At 46.3% G+C, this 17,023-nt stretch overlaps 1 protein-coding gene across 7 annotated transcripts; it reads right to left on the bottom strand.

Moving 5' to 3' along the window:
- Nucleotides 1-48: 48 nt before the first annotated feature.
- THAP1 (THAP domain containing 1) lies at nucleotides 49-17,023 on the bottom strand. 7 transcript variants are annotated; one of them, XR_014687396.1, is made up of 5 exons: nucleotides 16,818-17,023; nucleotides 16,424-16,619; nucleotides 11,853-12,824; nucleotides 10,138-10,287; nucleotides 8,287-8,432 (listed from the first exon to the last, which is right to left on the bottom strand). XR_014687396.1 is itself a non-coding variant. In XM_084504948.1 (3 exons), exon 3 carries the CDS (start codon nucleotides 1,635-1,637, stop codon nucleotides 378-380), a length of 1,260 nt encoding a protein of 419 aa, XP_084361074.1. In that variant the 5' UTR covers nucleotides 1,638-2,003; nucleotides 5,094-5,447; nucleotides 11,853-12,360; the 3' UTR covers nucleotides 49-377. The 7 variants fall into 7 exon arrangements, 4 of the variants coding, with proteins under 4 accessions (XP_084361074.1, XP_084361075.1, XP_084361076.1 ...); XR_014687397.1 differs by lacking the exon at nucleotides 10,138-10,287; XR_014687398.1 differs by lacking the exons at nucleotides 8,287-8,432; nucleotides 10,138-10,287 and adding an exon at nucleotides 10,696-11,255.

Below are 17,023 nucleotides of genomic sequence, written 5' to 3'. Positions count from 1 at the left end.
CACCGCCGCCGCTTTCCTCCGTATTTTGGGGAAAATAATTTCCTTTCCCCTCTCCCTGCCCGTTCCCCTCCCGTTCAGGCGTTTTCCTGCCTCCCTCCCGTGCGGCCGCAGCTCCGCTCCCCGGCAGGAGGAGGCAGCGCAGCCGTCGGGCGCAGGTCCCGGGGGGTCCCGGGGGGTCCCCAGGGGTCCCGAGGGGTTTTGGGGATCCCAGAGGGGTCGTGGCTCGGCTGCCCGGCCCCACTGCGTGCTGTGGGATTCGCTGTGCAAATCCCCGTGTGCTGTGAGCCCGTGCCGGGGGCCACCAGCACGGCACCCCCCTCCCCTCTCCAGCTCCACCAGGCTGTGCGGGTGCAGGATGAGGTTTTATGGAAGGTGTTTCAGTCCCGGGTCTCCTCAGCGCTTCCCTGCCGTGGCCAGCTGCCTCCTGCCTCCGCTCCCACCACGTGCAGGTGGATGTGGATGTGCGAAGGCTGTGATGCCCCGTGCCTGTGCACGGTGTACAGCCCGCACAGCCGGCCTCTGCCCGCGTCCCGCGCAGAGCCTTCCACCGTCCCGCTGGGGCTGGACACGCGGAGGGACATCGAGGAGCTCCAGGAGGCTGGTGGGCTCCTCACCACTGCATGCACATCAACGTTTCTTATAGATGGCCCTTTGCCTCCTGCCTTAGTCGCTTTGCTTTCCTTTTTCATCTCCAGGCGTACAGTGAAGCCTCGTTCGGGGCAGGGCGCCGTATCTTGGGGCTTTGGGGACAATTCCTGCGTGGCGGTGATGCTGCGTATCTCTGACACGTGGCACTCTTCACAGCTGTTTGTTCTGAGCTGGTAGCTGTAAACCAAGACCTGGCCCTGCTCTGCTGTTTTCGCAGCTTGTCTCTCTGTTTTATCCAGCTCTTCTGGGCTTTGATGCTCTCTCTTTGCAGCCCAAGTGCTATCTGCAGCATCCTGGACTTGCTGTACAGCTGTCAAGGCTGGGAAGACTTCACAGGCAGGTAAACTGTTACCTAGGACCAGAACACTGCTTGGCATGGGAGAAAATGCTGGCTTACAGACAACTGCTCTGGGAATAACAACAGTGCCAGGGTCATGTGTGTCCCTGCACGGAGCTGTTGGCCCCTCGTGTCCCGTGGACGTTCCCGATGCCTGGGAGCCCTCACCAAGGAACATGTAGCACTCCAAGGCTCCAGACGCCCCAGGGAGAGACACCACCCTCTCTTCTTCTGTCCTTGTCTGATCTAACGCCAGCTTTTCATCCCCAAAGCAATCATAAAACCCAAGGGGCAACTCCTGCCGCGTCCGGTAGCCTCGGTAAGCTGCCTGAATCTTGACAGCAGCTTTGTGCATTTCATCCAGCTCTCTCCGGACTCGATAGCCTCGCCATGCAGCCTGAATGATGGTAGCCTGCTGAGCCTGTTTTCGGAGCTGCTGCCATGCTGTGCTTTGCTGTGTCTGGTGGGGCAGGCTGGGAGGTTCTCCTGAAGATACCACACTGAAATAAGATATTTGGTCAGAAATTACGAAGTTCTGCCTGAGATGAAGGTGGCTAGGTCCACGGGCTCTGCTCCCGCCTGCATTTGAGGGCCCTTGCTTGTCATGATCTTCTCCTGGGCTAACAGAGATGGTTGCTTTGAAGATCCACATATGCACACAAGATTCACACGAGGATTCCTCTTTTTAGCTTTAGAGGTGTTATTTTGATACAGTCAGATGGTAATTCCCTGGTTGCCTAAAATATGAAACTGCAACATATCATCTAGAAATGCTGGAATTGCTAGGAGGCTCGTTTTCCTCAGTCTCTTGCTTTATTACACTACTGGATGTTGTTTTTCTGGTGCTTGTGGCTTTTTTCTTGATGTTTCATTAAAAAGACATACAATTGCTGTTGTGCATTTTCCTCTCTTGCTCCATGCTTCTTGCTACCTGCTTGGATTACAAAAAGATCCTTATTTCCATGGTTCACAAGGTCTCCATCGCATGCATTTTCAGTACGTGTATTAGAATTTGCATCTACGTACAAAAAAAAAAAAAAAAAAAAAAAAAAGATACATATTCTATCTCATTTGCAAGCACACAATAGCCTTATCAAATTGTGTTTCATGAACATAGTCCTCAGAGTCAAATTTTTGTACGATGGGTTGCTCTACCATCCAGAGTTTCAATAAAACATTTTGTTCTCTCTCTCTCTCTCTTTTTTTTTTTTTATATATATATATATGTTTAAAGCTAATATTTTCACAGAAAATGCAACAAAACACCTCAGCATCGAACATCTCAGCCACATTCAGTGGCTGAAACTCAGGGACTGAGAAACGCAGTTCCTTGACATGTGCCAGGGAGCTGCCAGACAGATGTCTGTGTCTTCACCATTAGCCTTCAGAAACAGAGGGAAGGGAAGGGAAGGGAAGGGAAGGGAAGGGAAGGGAAGGGAAGGGAAGGGAAGGGAAGGGAAGGGAAGGGAAGGGAAGGGAAGGGAAGGGAAGGGAAGGGAAGGGAAGGGAAGGGAAGGGAAGGGAAGGGAAGGGAAGGGAAGGGAAGGGAAGGGAAGGGAAGGGAAGGGAAGGGAAGGGAAGGGAAGGGAAGGGAAGGGAAGGGAAGGGAAGGGAAGGGAAGGGAAGGGAAGGGAAGGGAAGGGAAGGGAAGGGAAGGGAAGGGAAGGGAAGGGAAGGGAAGGGAAGGGGGGAACCTATTTCTCATGACCCCTGACATGAGAAGAGCTTCAAAGAAACTCTTCTGAAGAGCTGCAAAGGGAAAGCAAGCCTGCCCTACTTAGAAACACTCCATCTCCAAACAGTGGCCAGGCCCACTTAAGTTAGGATCCAGGCCATTTAGTCCTCCTGTGAGCAAGACACCTCATGTTTGAGATATGGTATCTTTTGCATGGTATCTGATGGCTTCAGCTCTCATCCAGGAAGAAAAAGGTCTGGACTCTAGGTTGGACTCTAGCCTGGACTCACACTTTGTAGGCCACGGCACACCAAGAGCAAAGTTCTCCTACTCGTTGAAGCTCAGCTACTTTACAGTCAAAAATCTTAGAAAGTGGGAATTTCCTCATAGCAGTCAGGACTCCCACGTGAAAGGGGACAGGTCCTATAAAGTGCATGCATTTCTGATTGAATCACCCCTGGTTAAAGAGGAGAAACTCTTCTGGTAGCACCCAAACAGCAGACAAGGCCTCATCTCTGTCACAGCGGTTACCCCAAACCAGGACCACAGAGTCAGTGTGTCCCTGGGAAACAGTGCTGGGGGAGTTTGTGAGCGGTTCTGCTTTTAATACATCCCTCTGACTTCCTTCTGTCATCCCCAGGTCCCGTCACAGCAGGGCTCACTTCAGCCCAATGCAATTCTGAAGTCTACCCGATGGTTTGAAAGGGGCTGTGAGACTTTTTCCCTGCTGTGTTGAGTCCATATGAGATGGATTAATGTCAAACAATTCATAAGGAATAATATTTATTCTTTCCAGTGATTTCTTAAGGTTAAATGGAAACGCTTACAGGTAAGAACCAAAGAGATAAGATAGACAGGACCATCATTTTGAACAGCTGCATCATGTTTTGGGCTTGCATTTTATCTGGTTCAGGCACAGGCACTGTCAGGTTTCTAACTGAGAATGTTAAATGCAGATCCTGAAGCCAGTTTTCTTACAGAGTAATGTCTAGGGTTTCCTACCTGTGCTAATTCACCACTCAAAGCTGTTAATCCCAGTTCAAAAGGAGACGTCCCCATGTGCCTGAAATTCAGCACTGTCTACAGCAAGGCGTTTGCTCTTTACATTAGAGTTTTTCCCAGTCATACTCATGAATATTTACAAACAAAAGCCAGTTAGACCCCTGAGTGGCACAGATGAAAAGCCAAATTTTCAACGACTTTTATATTTTTTCTATAATTTTCACAACAGAATTCTAATAGTATTGAGTGCAGAAGAAATAAAGGCCTTGGCCACATAGGCATAATAGACTGCTATCTACAGCAGGACTGCTCCAAGTCACACAATTGACCTGGGAGCATGTTAATGCTTTGTGTGAAACATGATTGTAAGCAGAGCATTGGGTTACAGACACCTTCACAATTCCTGGATGAAGCCAGAGTACGTTTTTCAGGCAATTTGCAAAATTTAATTTTGAAGTAATGTATAATCCTGACAGAAGAGACGTGAAGGTAATGCTAGCTAGTAGCACGATGTTAATTATTTAGTGCCATATGTAACCAATGGATATATCTGAAAACTGCATCAGTTAATTGAATAGTGTGAGGAATTAAAATAGAAAAATTAGAGGTTCAGAGACCCCAAAAGCTTTCACTACTGGATAACATATCTGGTACCTGTCGTTTACCTTGTTTCTGACAAGCCAAAGGGGCTGCATACAAACACCAAATGTTTACAGTTGCACCTCACTTGAAAGCGTAATCTTACCTTCTTGCAAAGGATTTAAAAGCTGTATTTGCCCCTGCTGCCACAGCAGAATAACTTTTTTTTTTTTTTTTTTTTTTTTTTTTTCCCCAGAGCAGTTTTAATGGCAAGCCTGTGACCATGCAGAGGAGTTAACCTCATTAAAGACGTGGTTTTCAATGCCTAGCTCCACCCGACAGCAAGCCAGGCTGCTTGGAGCGGTGGCTGCCCGAGCTGGGAGCACAGACCACCAGCTCGTGTGCATTTTCAGGCGGGGGCATGGCCAAAGTGCTCTGCAGGCTGCCCCTGCTGTGCAGGAAGAGGGCCAGCTCTCTGAAGGAAGGCTGGTAAGTGCAGGGCCAGGCCCCCGGGTGACAGGAGCAGGTGCCAGCAGACAACTTACCATGGCTCTTGGAGGGCTTGCAGAGCACAAGCCACTGACCTGAACTCTGCAAAGGCCACTAATCGCCTTTTAACCACCTCAGGGCCTAACCACACAAACCAGGCTGCTGTCACCAGGGTCCTACAGCACGTTATCACCCACATTTGCCCTCAGTGGGGTGTCTCCTCACACTTGCTTTCAGTACAGCGTGCCTGACTTTTCAGTCAGCCAGCAGAGAGGCTCCAGGAGGCCTCCTCAGCGAGCCCACAGACCACAACACGCTAGCTCCAGAGGCTTCAGACCACCGACAGAACAGAAAGGAGCAAACCTAAGGTTGCAGCAGCCCGCCACCGGTGGCACTTCAGGGTTTTGTTCCTCTGTGGGTAGTGGGGATGACCATCGGGCTGTGAATGTTGTCAGACACCTTACTTGCTGAGGGTGACCATCTTCTCCCCAGCCGGGCGGGTGTTGCTTTGTTGTGGCCTCACCGCAGCGCTGTCCCCTTGTGACATCATGGGCAAATGCCTGCTTTTCAGGGGACAGCTGGGGCCACGTGTGGCTTTGTGACTCTGGTGGTGGAGAAAGGCGCTGCTGCTTCTCGCTGCAGACAGAGGTGCTGCCCCGCTGCTCCCTCGTCGACACAGGGCCAATGAGAAGAGGCACGGTGGGTTTTCCAGTGACGCTGATGAGAAAAGCCAAGGTGGACTTTCCAGTGATACTGACGGGAAAAACCATGGTGGACTTTCCAGTGATACTGATACGAAAAACCATGCTGGGCTTTCCAATGACACAATTTTCAACAATACAGAGAAGAAATCCCGGCCCCACGGGATTCAGCAAGGTTTTCCCCAAACTCTTTGGTCAGGCTTTCAGCACTGCTGCATAGGCAGGGCTTTCTCTGTAGGTTTCTGCGTGAGGAAAGTTATGCCAGCGGTGAACACGTTGCCCAGAAAGCTCTTGGCTCCTCTGAGAATCAGGGGGTGTACCTGAGCTCACTGCTCCACCTATCCTAAATGAGTATTTCTCTTTGCAAACCCAGCAGTCACATACAGGAATCAAAAGCCAAAGCAGAGTAGAAGTAAACAGGTATGTTAGCTCAGCTTGAAAGGCAGGAGAGTGAAATCTATCACAACAATTAAGCCTCCTCATCCCTAAACCCAAAGCAGTCTTCATCTGAGACATGCTTTTTCTACCAGTACTGTTTGCAACAGTGCTTTGCATTTTCATCTCTCTGGCACATTTTGTAGTATGCAACAGTAAGAGTTACCAGCACGTAGTAAGAGGTTACTGTCTCACGTCCTGAATATCCTAGTGCTGAGCTGCTGAGGGCTGCTTAACTTGCGACAGTATTAATTGAACAACCCAGATGGACCTTAACTTAAGAATACAAGGAGAGCAATACCACGGGGGTGCAAGCCAAGGCAGACAAGAAAAAGATGGTGAAAATAACATCCACAACAAGAAAAATGGTTCTGACCTGTTAATAGAGAGATCTTTTAGTGGGGAGAGAGCTCTTACTTCTACAGTCATATCACACAGATGATGTTTTCTGCAGACAGCGTGATCACAAGGCTTTGTAGTGACTGTGCTGTGAGACAGGAGCAAGGCCACTGCCACCTACTGCTTGTGTAAGCCAGTGATTTCTCCTGTGGCCCAGAGCAAAAGGTGTTGACAGAGGCTGGTTTTGATTTGGTATCACCAGGAAATTTAATTTTGTCAACAGATGGCAGTATCAAAGGAAGATAACTCCAGTGATACTACACTTGTGGTTTGTGTGTGTGTGTTTTTAAGAGGTTACTTACAAATATCTGAAGTTCCTCAAGGTGAAATGTCCACATGTGCTTTCGCTTTGGGGGATAAACGTGTCCTATTATCCACGACCATTAGATTTCCCTGGGGTAGTACCTGTAGAGTAGGATCTGCCCATTTTCCCAACATGCTGAACACATAAATAAACTCTGAGCAATTTCAGTCCCTTGTCAGTCAAAGAAAACTAATAGATTTTCTCCTCTGGACTCAAAAAGTAAGAACTGAATGTATAGATGGCAGAATTTCAGGTTCTTGAAAAATAAATTGATTTTCAGACCTCTGACATGACACCACAGATAGATCTCTCTTTATTTGGAAATGACTCCTGGAGGGAGGGAGAGAAAAAGGGAGAGAGAGAAGGCTGTCAAATCGGGTATATTGAAGCTTCCCTTTCTGATTGACAGGTGTTATCGTAGTTATTAGCAGAAACCTGAAATGCAGGCAGAAATCTTGGGATTTTTCAAGCCCAGTAAAAGGTCACTTCCTCTTTAACCAAAAAAAAAAAAAAAAAAAAAAAAAAAAAAAAAAAAAAAGTCACCTCTGAAAATTCTTTCCTTTCCGAGCAGGTCCAGACTGTAAAGCACCTAAAGCCTGCAAATTCTTTCTGCAGAAGACGTGTGAGGACAGTCCTGAGAAGAGATGGGGGTGGGAGGTGAGGGGTGACTGAATAGCAAACTGCTGCAGATAAGGTTCAGAGGAGATGAGTAAGAACAATGAACGCAGGGAAGAATGTAAAGAATAACCACCAACTTTCATAAGAAAAGCTGAAAATATCTCAACACAAAGGGAACCGGACGGTAACCTTTGCTTTAGATATACAGCTGTACTACTGGGTTGTCAAACTGCATAAGCAGCCTTCATGTAAGAACTAAAGAACTCATGATACGCACTTTGAAGAGAGCAGCTGGTCTAAGCTACCTTTCACACATGTATTTCGTCCTGGAGATTAGGGACACCTGGCATTGTGATGGCGAGCATATAGAAAGCAGTAATGGAAATCACATTTATGTTGTGATTCCACCATATACAGCCGCTATACTGTGCTAGTGTCTTGATGTCAGCATATTGCCATAGCATTCTAAGTCCTAAAGACTAAGTCTAAGTCCTGTGTAATGTCAAGTATCTTCAAATAGATAAGCATGGTATGAAACTTTATACCCTTCTTGTTTGGAACATCTGGAAGAACCTGGCCAGAGAGTATTGGTCTCTGACAAGAGGGCCATAAGTGAGTCCAAGGTGAAAGAGGAAACCACTGCTGGAGGCAAGACATCCTTTTTCTGGATTACCCGTCACCGGTCACTGGACTGAAGCTTTCCCAACAGGAAATCACATATCTTTCACAGGCTCAAACACTGAAGATTTGATTCATCTGTAGGTCGCTAGTACAGTCATAGACCTTGAAATTTTAATAGCCACATCCACTGAAGCCTGAAAGGAATTTAGAAGCTTGCCTACTCCATTCAAGCCCCTCTCTGAATTAAAACTGTAGAGACTAGCCTAACTGCAAGACTTTTTCATAGGTCCAATTTAACTAGACCCAATTTAAGATGCAGATGACTATCACTTTTTCAGAGGTCCAAACGTGAGCCCAGGCTTTACAGGTCTTTCCTCCCTGTACAGTGTGAGGAGGCAGCTACAGGAGAAATAATAGATCATTTTGAGCTACAGGCAATAAAAGCCTTGATACTCAATGTTAAATGAATCAACAGGGGCAGGAGTGTGGAGAGATTTAATTATGACAATATAATATGTCTATTCACAGGAGAAGTCCTTGAAAATTTCCTTCTGAATATCCGCTTTAAATGTTTCCTTTGACTTCTTCGGAAGATTGAAGATGACTTTCTTTTGTAAGCTGCTCCTAGAATTACACGGTGTATCAAACAATTTTGCTACACATTTTTTCCCCACACACACTTTTAAACTCCTTTGATCTGTGTCAAGGCTTTCTGTCCGATTTGAGCAATAAAATGCTGTGGTTAGTTCAAAAGGAGATCCCTGTAAGAAGAGACAATTTCTGTTGAAAATATCAGACAGGCACAAAAGGAAATCTGTAATAGTGATTACTATCAGGATCTCTCTTGAATCATGTATCTATTCTGTTTTGCTGTCTCTCATTTACCAATCAGACGTTATCGTGGCTAAGGTATGGCAAATAAACTGCTGTGTTTAACACAGCAGGGGGTAACATTCCTAAACTTGCGGTTGTGACACAGCACGAGCATCAACGTTCTTGGGCAGATTGTATTTTAGTTGTTAAAATCAGGCAGCAGCTCAAAAGACCCCTTTCCATCCTGTCAGAGACAGACAAAGGTGTGAGCCACCAGGAGACAGAATAGCCTATAGACTAAAAACCTACAACAGATCTCAGGAAAGGAACCAAAAAGGCTGACTATGAGTAACTGCCTTGCTCCAAAGACACATGGGATAGGAGCAGTCCTTTGAAATGGATTTAGAAACTGGAGTTGCAGTTTTAGTTTTACCCAAGGAGCTACTTGGCTTTCCTTCTTCCTACATTCAGACTGGGATTTCTTTTGTATTTTATTCAGCTGTACAACTTCAAAATTCGTATCAGGCACTCTGCCTAGGTTTACCCTACATAGTGCTGAAAGCAAATGAAATCTCAGCATGACAGAAGTTTTTAAGACCATTCTAATGACAACAGAGACAAAGCAGTGATGGGAAGTAGAGGAGAAAGAAACTCAGCAATGAAGGATTCCCTCAGTGTGAGGAGCAATAACCCAACCATTCTCTTACTCCCCCCCCACCTCCCTTAAAACACAGGGTCCACACAGCATTCTACAATAGGCTGCTGAATAACCCAATTACACAGGGAAATATCATACTTTAAAAAGGAGAAAAATGTAAATGCTACATACAGCTCAGACAGACTCTACTAGAATAAATTGGGGCACATGGAGGGAAGCACGTAAACAGGCACTTCTCTTTTCAGAAGCAGCGCTGATGTTCTGCCTGTCGTAACATCAGTCCATGTCAAGAGATCTCTCTGTCCAGATTTTAAGGATGGGACAATTCTGACAACTGCCAGCAAACCTCCTCAGGTTGTTTCCTTTACAGAACGGTCTTCAGCAGAATGCAGCCACAGGCATTTAAACAATTATTAGCTATTTCACCTGCAGTTGGACAGACACCACTCACAAAAGCCTTTGACATCTTACATTCTCACTTCTTCTTTTTAACTCCCAATTGTATTTTTCGGAGATGCTAACGAAACTGCTGCTATATGCAGATAGCAGTTGTGGCCAATACATACAGGAAGTGACACAGTACCTTTGCACAGCTGATTGTGTGAACACAGTAAATCACACTAAAAAAAAGAAGGAAAAAAAAAAAAAAAAAAAAAAAGGAACTTTGCTAACAATTAGAGATTGCAGCAGAATGACAGGTGGAGAAAGATCAGCTGCTGAAAGTCAATTGGTTGCTTTAGTGCCAGCTGTTTTTACACTTCATAGCTCTGTGGTATTGACAGCCCGCAACACACCTAGCCCTAGCAGCACTGCACCTTGTAGAGGAAACAAGAATCTCTCAGTATGCCTCACTCTTACCTTACTAGCTACTTCTTTTGCTGTGTTGCTTTTCTGAAGGGTTATAAAAGAAAACACTTGCAGAAAGTGTTTTCTGCCACAATGACACGGTTCCCAGAGTGTGAATTTGTTGAAGATGGGAATCCTTGGCTGGGGTGGAAGGAAGCAAAGCTGAAAGTTAAGAGCAAGATGTCACTTTTACATTTGCAAAAGTAGTTGCCACAAGGTAATGGCTCATTGCAGCCAGAGGAGAGGACTTCTCCCCGTCCCCTGCTTCTGGCCCTGCCCTTGTGTCAGAAGCGGCATTTTGCAGACAAAATGGAAACAATTCACTACATGGCCACAACTGCCAACTGTATAGCAACACTTCTTTAAGCTTCTTTTCCTTGTCAGTTTTTGAATTTGTGCTTTTTCAGTTTTAAATATAAGAAGTAACAGCAAAGACTCAGAAACACCACCAAAAAAAAATAAAAATTAAAAAATTAAAATAAGCATCTAAACAAGGAAACTGCTCTATAAAAAGTCAGAAAATGTAAAGATAGATTTGGCAAAGTCCTGGGAACAGAGGAGAGAGAGCAGTTAAAAATCTAACACACCATTTGCTTTTTTATTTTTAATCAGGAATAATAAATGTACACAAAAGGATGCATCAGCAATTTTTGTTCATTTTAAGTATATGAAATGGCAGGGAAAGTAGATACACAGCGTGAGTGAGGTCAGAAGTATCAAGACTGGTTCTAAACATTTCAGAATGTCATGCTAACAGAATATTAAGGGAAGTTTTTTAAGCCATCATGAACAAGGCTTGATTAACACCAGAGCTAGATTTCACACTACACACAGGTTTGAGATGGATGGAGAAGAGTCATTCCCCTCATGTCTATTATGTCAGGGAATTTCAGCTGTGAAGGTTACAATAACGTTAGCATGATGTCATTCTCTGATTTTGAATGAGTTTGTTGACTAAACAAATTATTGGACAGTAAGTGCAAACTGCTGCACTGAATGTTAAATTCATTTTTAGAAAGGCTCTTAATAAGGCTGAAGGAGAGGCAGCAGCATTTGAGATATTAAAAACCAGTCTAGCACCAAGCAATTCTTGAAGTCTAATTCCATATCTGCCCAGTGGTGGATGCCTTCTGGGGAAGGGAAAAAAAAAAAAGAAAGAAAGAAAGAAAGAAAGAAAGAAAAAGAAGGGGAAAAAGAAAACTAGAGTATGCTGTAATTAAAGCAGAAAGAGTCCAGCACCCCAGACAAGGAAAAACAAATTTCTTCATTTCATGAAGCTACAAACGTATTTGAGATGCAAGCTAAGACCAAAACTTCCGAAGTCAAGGACAACATTCCACCCGTGACAGTGCTTATGGGAGTGGCATACTCCAGCATGCTGGGGACGACTGTGTATTGTTAGGGCACTTTTGGAAAGCAGTCACCCTAAACAGGATACCGCCTTCTTGATCCTGCCAGCAATCTGGTAATATGCACATTCAGTGCAGTACTGTGTTTCAGCAGGGCTTGTAAGTACCCTCAGAACAAAATCCTCTACAGCTCCAGTTAGCTACGCTAAGGAAATATCCCCTTCTCTCTCACACACGCGTTGGTATATGCTACTCCAAAAGAAAAGGCTCATTTACAAACCTCACCAAAAGGGATCCAGGAATTAAGACTTTTTGCAGTGCTTTGAAGGCATAACAAGCTGAGGTTGGAAGTTTCCCAGGCTGAAATATGTAACTTACCTTTTTCTACACAAGGCAGCGCTTGCAGGTATTCTGAGCTGGCCTAATTCCGCTCCTCCTGAAACCAAAGAAAACTACTTCCTGGGGATCACCTAAGCCAATATTAAATGCCTTGACAAAGTTTTGCGCCAAGTGTACGACAACCTCAATTTCACTCTCAGCCACATTCAGTTCCCATCCCGTGTAAGCATAAGACAGCCATTGTTAAAAATAAAAAATAAAAATTGTACAGATTTTAAGTGCATTTTAACCCTGCATCCTTTCCTTTTGTAAAGCAGTTCAGATTTCATAAACTAAATGCATATTCTAATCCTGAGATGCTTGCATTTTCCGTATATTAAAAACATATCGAACTGAAGTGAAAATGAAGAAAAAAAATGTGGTGTCCTCCCCATAACATTTACTGGTTTAGAATTCTGGAGAGTCTCACACAGAATTAGAGAGCATTTAGTTTTTAAACTAAACGTCCTGGCCTAGCAGAGTGAAAGCTGACGTTCATGACTGTTAGGCAGGTACTTCTACAACTTCAAAATAGTCATTGGGCAGAATCACATAGCCTTTTCCTGACAGTATGTCTTTTTCCTTCTGAAACTGAACAATCTCCCTCAGTTTTTCAATTTGTCTTTCCTGACGCCGGCATCGCTGTTGCGCAGTCTTGAGCTTCTTTCGCAGTTTTTCAACTTGCTCCTCCAGCTGCTGAATTCTTTTTCGCTGATGAACTGTATCCTCTACGGTATAATTGTGATCACAAAAAACTGCAAGATTGCTAGGGGTCTGCAGAGGAGGCATCAATAATCCAATACTCGGATCTACAAATCTGGCATCTATTTGAGCTAAATGGAAGGAAGGAGTTGATGGAGAGGGCAGTAACACAGAAGCTGCTGGTGGTGGTGGCGGTGGTGGTGGCGGCGGAGGTGGTGGTGGTGGTGGAGGCGGTAGTGGATCTTCTGGCTGTTCTGGAAATTCTTCAGGCTAAAAAAAAAAAAAAAGAAAAGAAAAGTACATTTGCATGCTTAACACTGTTTACAACGCAATTCCATTACTCCTGCTCCAGTATAATACCAACAACCATGACTGAAGTTAACTATAAGAACTCCAAGGCCTACATTTTCAAAACTGGCCAACAGTTCCGGGCCCGTTTTTGTATGGCTTCTGAACTGGAGGTGTTTTGAGCAGCACAGCTTCCAACACTCTTTTAAGCTCAAGTCCTTGATGTCTCAAACAAGTCAGAAACTGGAGAACCTATAAACCACCATCTCTTTTGAAGGCTTAGCTCAACTACGTATCTAGGATTAGCTGAGAATGCAGGATGTAGTTCCATGAAACGGAGCTCAGCTGACCTGGTAACTCATCACGGCCATCCCACTCCCCTTCGCCCCCCTTCTTTCTACTGCACCTTACCATAACGTACTTTGAACTTGCCCGCTAATTTAGACAGGAGCAGAGCAGAAGTGGATAACCTTCTGTTGAAGTAAAATAAGAATTATCTCACTGAGGGAGGTTGATAAGCTGGCAGAGCAGAGAAGGTTGACACAGCAAGACCTGCCTCTTAACAGCTGGAGAAGGCTGTATCGCTGTTTTGGTACTGCAGCACATGGGCTTGGTTTCAAGAGATATAACGAGCCAAAACAAACAGCTCTTCAAGCAAAGCAGCTCTCCCAGCTCTGCTACTTACCCTTAGCTAAAACAGCCATTTGCTAAGATGACAGGAAGCTACTCACTCTCCCACCATGGCTACAGGAGAGCTCTGTCCTTTACTGAAGTCAGAGCCATGCAATGAGAGGTATGGGCTACACCTGAGCTGGTATACAGGCAGAGGGAGAGTAGGAGCATGGCTGGCAGACTGGACAGAGAAGGGAGAAGCCCAGCTCTCCCTCCTGGCAGCAGCAGAACAGCAGATGAGCTCAACCCCACAGGAAACTGCAGTCTTTATCGTGCTGCTCTTGATAGGCACACTTGCATGGTTCATGACAGCACAGACCTCTCACTGCTTGAACAGAGGACAGAGCAGAGAAATCAGATTCTTTCTGCCCCAAAGGAACATATTTTAATTCACAAATGCTTTTGTGCACACAATGATTAAAAAAGAACTGTTCAGACAGAACAGCCAGAATATTACTGTTTTAAAAAAAAAAAAAAAAAAAAAAAGTTCTCAGTGAAAGAGGCACCGAAACCAATTTTGTAACTACCTATCTCCAACGTTATTACTACAAATAAAAGCACAAAGACCAAAGGCATTCACAATGTTCAGTATTAGAGCCACTGTCCATCCCCCTCATCAGACTGTGAGATCCACGTCATTAAGTTCCTTGACTTAACATAAAAAACAGCACTCGAAAGTGGGGCTAGGGAGAGCTAATATACATGTTATTCTGGTACAAACCACATACAGTACATGGCAGAAAGGAACTGAGAAGGCAGTTTTGCATTTGGTATTGAAGGGAAGTTTCATTAGTGCACTGGTACTACCAATCACTTTAAAGTACAAAACCAGCCTACTATCAGTTTAATTTCTCAATTAAAAGAAACTGCTGCTACCGGTGTGCCTATCTAATTCACATACCTGCATTCTAAAAAGCTTGACCCTGTCAACAATCACTTTCAAACTTCTCTGCTAAGAAACTTACAGGTCAAACACAGAATCAGAGTCATCTAGGTTGGAAGAGACCTCCAAGATCACCCAGTCCAGCCTCTGACCTAACGCTAACAGTCCTCCACTAAACCATATCCCTAAGCTCTACATCTAAGCGTCTTTTGAAGACTTCCAGGGATGGTGACTCCACCACTTCCCTGGGCAGCCTGTTCCAGTGCCTCACAACCCTTTCGGTGAAGAAGTTCTTCCTAACATCTAACCTAAAACTCCCCTGGCTCAACTTAAGCCCATTCCCCCTCGTCCTGTCACCAGGCATGTGGGAGAACAGGCCAACGCCCACCTCGCTACAGCCTCCTTTAAGGTATCTGTAGAGAGCGATAAGGTCGCCCCTGAGCCTCCTTTTCTCCAGGCTGAACACCCCCAGCTCCCTCAGCCGCTCCTCATAGGACTTGTTCTCCAGGCCCCTCACCAGCTTCGTCGCCCTTCTCTGCACCCGCTCAAGCACCTCCATGTCCTTCTTGTAGCGAGGGGCCCAAAACTGAACACAGTACTCGAGGTGCGGCCTCACCAGAGCTGAGTACAGGGGGATGATCACCTCCCTAGCCCTGCTGGCCACACTGCTTCTTATGCAAGCCAGGATGCTGTTGGCCTTCTTGGCCACCTGAGCACACTGCTGGCTCATATTCAGCCAACTATCCACCATCACTCCCAGGTCCTTCTCTGCCTGGCAGCTCTCCAACCACTCATCTCCCAGCCTGTAGCTCTGCTTGGGGTTGTTGTGCCCCAGGTGCAGGACCTGGCACTTGGCCTTGTTGAACACATAACATGCAGAGAGAAATTCACCCCTGTTGGAAGCACAAACAAAAGAAATCGCATTGTTGCCAGACAGCTGAATTCACAGAGGCATCTACCTGCAGTTCATACAGCACGTGCTATCTTTATAAATATGTCATTATTGTTACAACATACGGCAGAGAACTGATCGTTCATATCGCTGGCATGTCACAAGTGAATTATAATCAATTCTCATAGCCAATAAATGGTTCTCCAAAGGAAAAAAAAAAATACATAAACTATTTCAAACTTCATAATGAAGCAGATAAAAAGCTGTATTTCAAAAACAGTGTGAATTCAATTCCAAAGAACAGCAAACACTAGTAGTATCCTTCTCTGATACTATGTAATGTCTTGAAGGGAAGTGACAGGTCACTGAAAGTTGCTGTGAGACAAACAGAAATCCCACTACACCCTTCTCCGCAATTAAAAGGCATCCCTTTGTGCTTTCGTAGAGCCAGACACCATAATGAAATGGAGAATGTGGCTCACCATTAACCCTGGTGCACGGATGGTATTTTCGTAGGTTACCCTGTATACCCATTCGGCTTTCAGACTGCAGGAAGCTTTGCAAACAAGTGACGGCAAGAACATGTTATTCAGATTACAGGGAAGAGGAGCACAACAGAACTTAGTACAGCTGTGTGTACCTGGAACTTGTCTGTCTTTCTATATACCTTGCGCTTACGTTCTCTCGCCTATTTTCCACTTGTCACTTTCCAGATACGTTCCCTTTTCATTTCTGCAATAAATCCAGCGTTACACACAAAAACATCAACAACAAAAAAAAATCAAACAAGCACAACCCCGGTTTTTATTTATGCAGCTCATCCCTTGGCGGTCTTTCAGCCCTAGACCTATCACGTCCATTCTCTCCTTCCTCTGCCGCAGAGCGGGAAGAAACCTGCTACGTGGTGTCCTTTATGGAAACCAACCTCGTAGCTTTCAGCTTGCATTTATTACGCCTGCAAGGGAGAAAGGATAATTGATTTGCAGCTATGGCCAACTGCAGCTGAAGTTTGGGGACAGAAGTTGAGGCTTGCATCGGAGAGCAACGCACGGCTTACAGGTGTCACCGAGGGCTCTGTGAGACCCCCGAGCACCACGAGCACCTCGTGGCACCCCGCGGCAGCCCCGGCGTTACCTTCTCGTTGGGCTCGGTGTAGCAGAATATGGTGGGCACGGCGTTCTCCTTCAGCAGCTTGTTGTTGCACTCCCTCTTGAAGCAGTCGGGCGTGAAGTGCTCGGAGCAGATGCTGCTGTACTTGGTGGGCTTGAAGTTCTTCCTCTTCACGGCCGCCTCCCACTTCTTGCACAGGTCCGGCCTCGTCAGGGGGAACCTGCGGGCGGCGGCGGGGCGCCATCAGATCGGCCTCCCTCAGGGGCTCCCAGCCCCCCCCTCCATTTTCTGTCAGGACTCCCCCCTCCCCTCCCCCCCCCCCCCCAACGGCCGCCGGCGACCGTTGCGCCCCGCCCCGCCCCGCCCCTCGCGTCGCGTCAGGAGGCCCCGCCCCGCCCCGCCCCGCCCCGCTCCTCACTTGTGGAAGGAGATGGGCTTCTCTTTGTCGTATCGGTTCCGGCAGCGGTAGGCGGAACACGACTGCACCATCCTGCCGCCCCCGCCGCCCCGCCGCGGGGCGAGGAGGGGCCCGCGGCCGCCGGCAGCTCAGCTCAGCGCCGCGCCGCCATCCTGCCCACCCCCCCCCCCCCTCCCCTACCCCCTCCGAGAGGGACGGCGACGGGA

This window comes from Aythya ferina, assembly GCF_964211825.1.
Source record: "Aythya ferina genome assembly, chromosome: Z".
Lineage (NCBI taxonomy): Eukaryota > Metazoa > Chordata > Aves > Anseriformes > Anatidae > Aythya > Aythya ferina.
The sequence above is the reverse complement of the archived record's forward strand: the minus strand, read 5'-3'. Positions and strand labels throughout refer to the sequence as shown.

Bases quoted from the DNA above. Each gene is read 5' to 3' on its own strand.
- THAP1 (XM_084504948.1), bottom strand. From the start codon at position 1,637: ATGTGGATCTTCAAAGCAACCATCTCTGTTAGCCCAGGAGAAGATCAT.